The 639-nt window shown below is 55.2% G+C and overlaps 1 protein-coding gene across 1 annotated transcript in view; it reads left to right on the top strand.

Moving 5' to 3' along the window:
* EMH_0073730 (zinc knuckle domain-containing protein, putative) overlaps positions 1 to 639 on the top strand; it is a gene marked incomplete at both ends in the record, with an annotated part of 1885 nt that overhangs the window by 106 nt on the left and 1140 nt on the right. The window contains one exon of the mRNA XM_013499369.1: positions 3 to 351. Within this exon, the coding sequence (XP_013354823.1) occupies positions 3 to 351 (349 nt within the window). The remainder of the gene's footprint in view (positions 1 to 2; positions 352 to 639) is intronic.

Raw genomic sequence — 639 nt, 5'->3', positions numbered from 1 at the left:
AGCAGCAACCTGATCACCACCCCAACCCCCTTCCTCTTTCTACCACCATAAACCCATCCTCATCATCATCCGCAGCAGCAGCATCAGCAGCAGCAGCAGCAGCAGCAGCAGGAACAGCAGCAGCACAAACAGCAGCAGCAGGAACAGCAGCAGCAGCAGCAGCTACATCATCATCATCCTCCGCAGCAGCAGCAGCATCATCACCAGAAGCAGCAGCCGCATCATCATCATCACCATCACCATCATCCGTAGCAGCAGCAGCAGCAGCAGCTGCAGCATCACCATCCTCCACAGCAGCAACAGCAGCAGCAGCAGCAGCAGCAAGCGAAGATGCCGGCAACAGCAGGATGGGTGCGGATGCCGCAGAGCAACAGAGTGGCTGTCTCTGCTTCTTTAAGAACGCATGCAATATGGACAGACAGTGTGGGGTACGATCCCTATGCTCCAGCAGCAGACAAGGATGCTGCTGCTGCTGCTGCAGCAGGAACAGCAGCAGCAGCAGGGAATGGTGCTGCTGCAGCAGCAGCAGCAGAAGATACACTCAAAGACAAAGCTAAAGAGATACTAACACTCGCCAGACTCACTGGCACCATAGGCACGCATACACCCGGTGCATGCACCAAATGTAATCAAGGTATT

The sequence above is a fragment of the Eimeria mitis genome, genomic scaffold, assembly GCF_000499745.2.
Source record: "Eimeria mitis Houghton genomic scaffold, Emh_scaff4243, whole genome shotgun sequence".
Classification (NCBI taxonomy): Eukaryota; Apicomplexa; class Conoidasida; order Eucoccidiorida; family Eimeriidae; genus Eimeria; species Eimeria mitis.
This window is presented reverse-complemented; position numbering and strand designations above follow the sequence as displayed.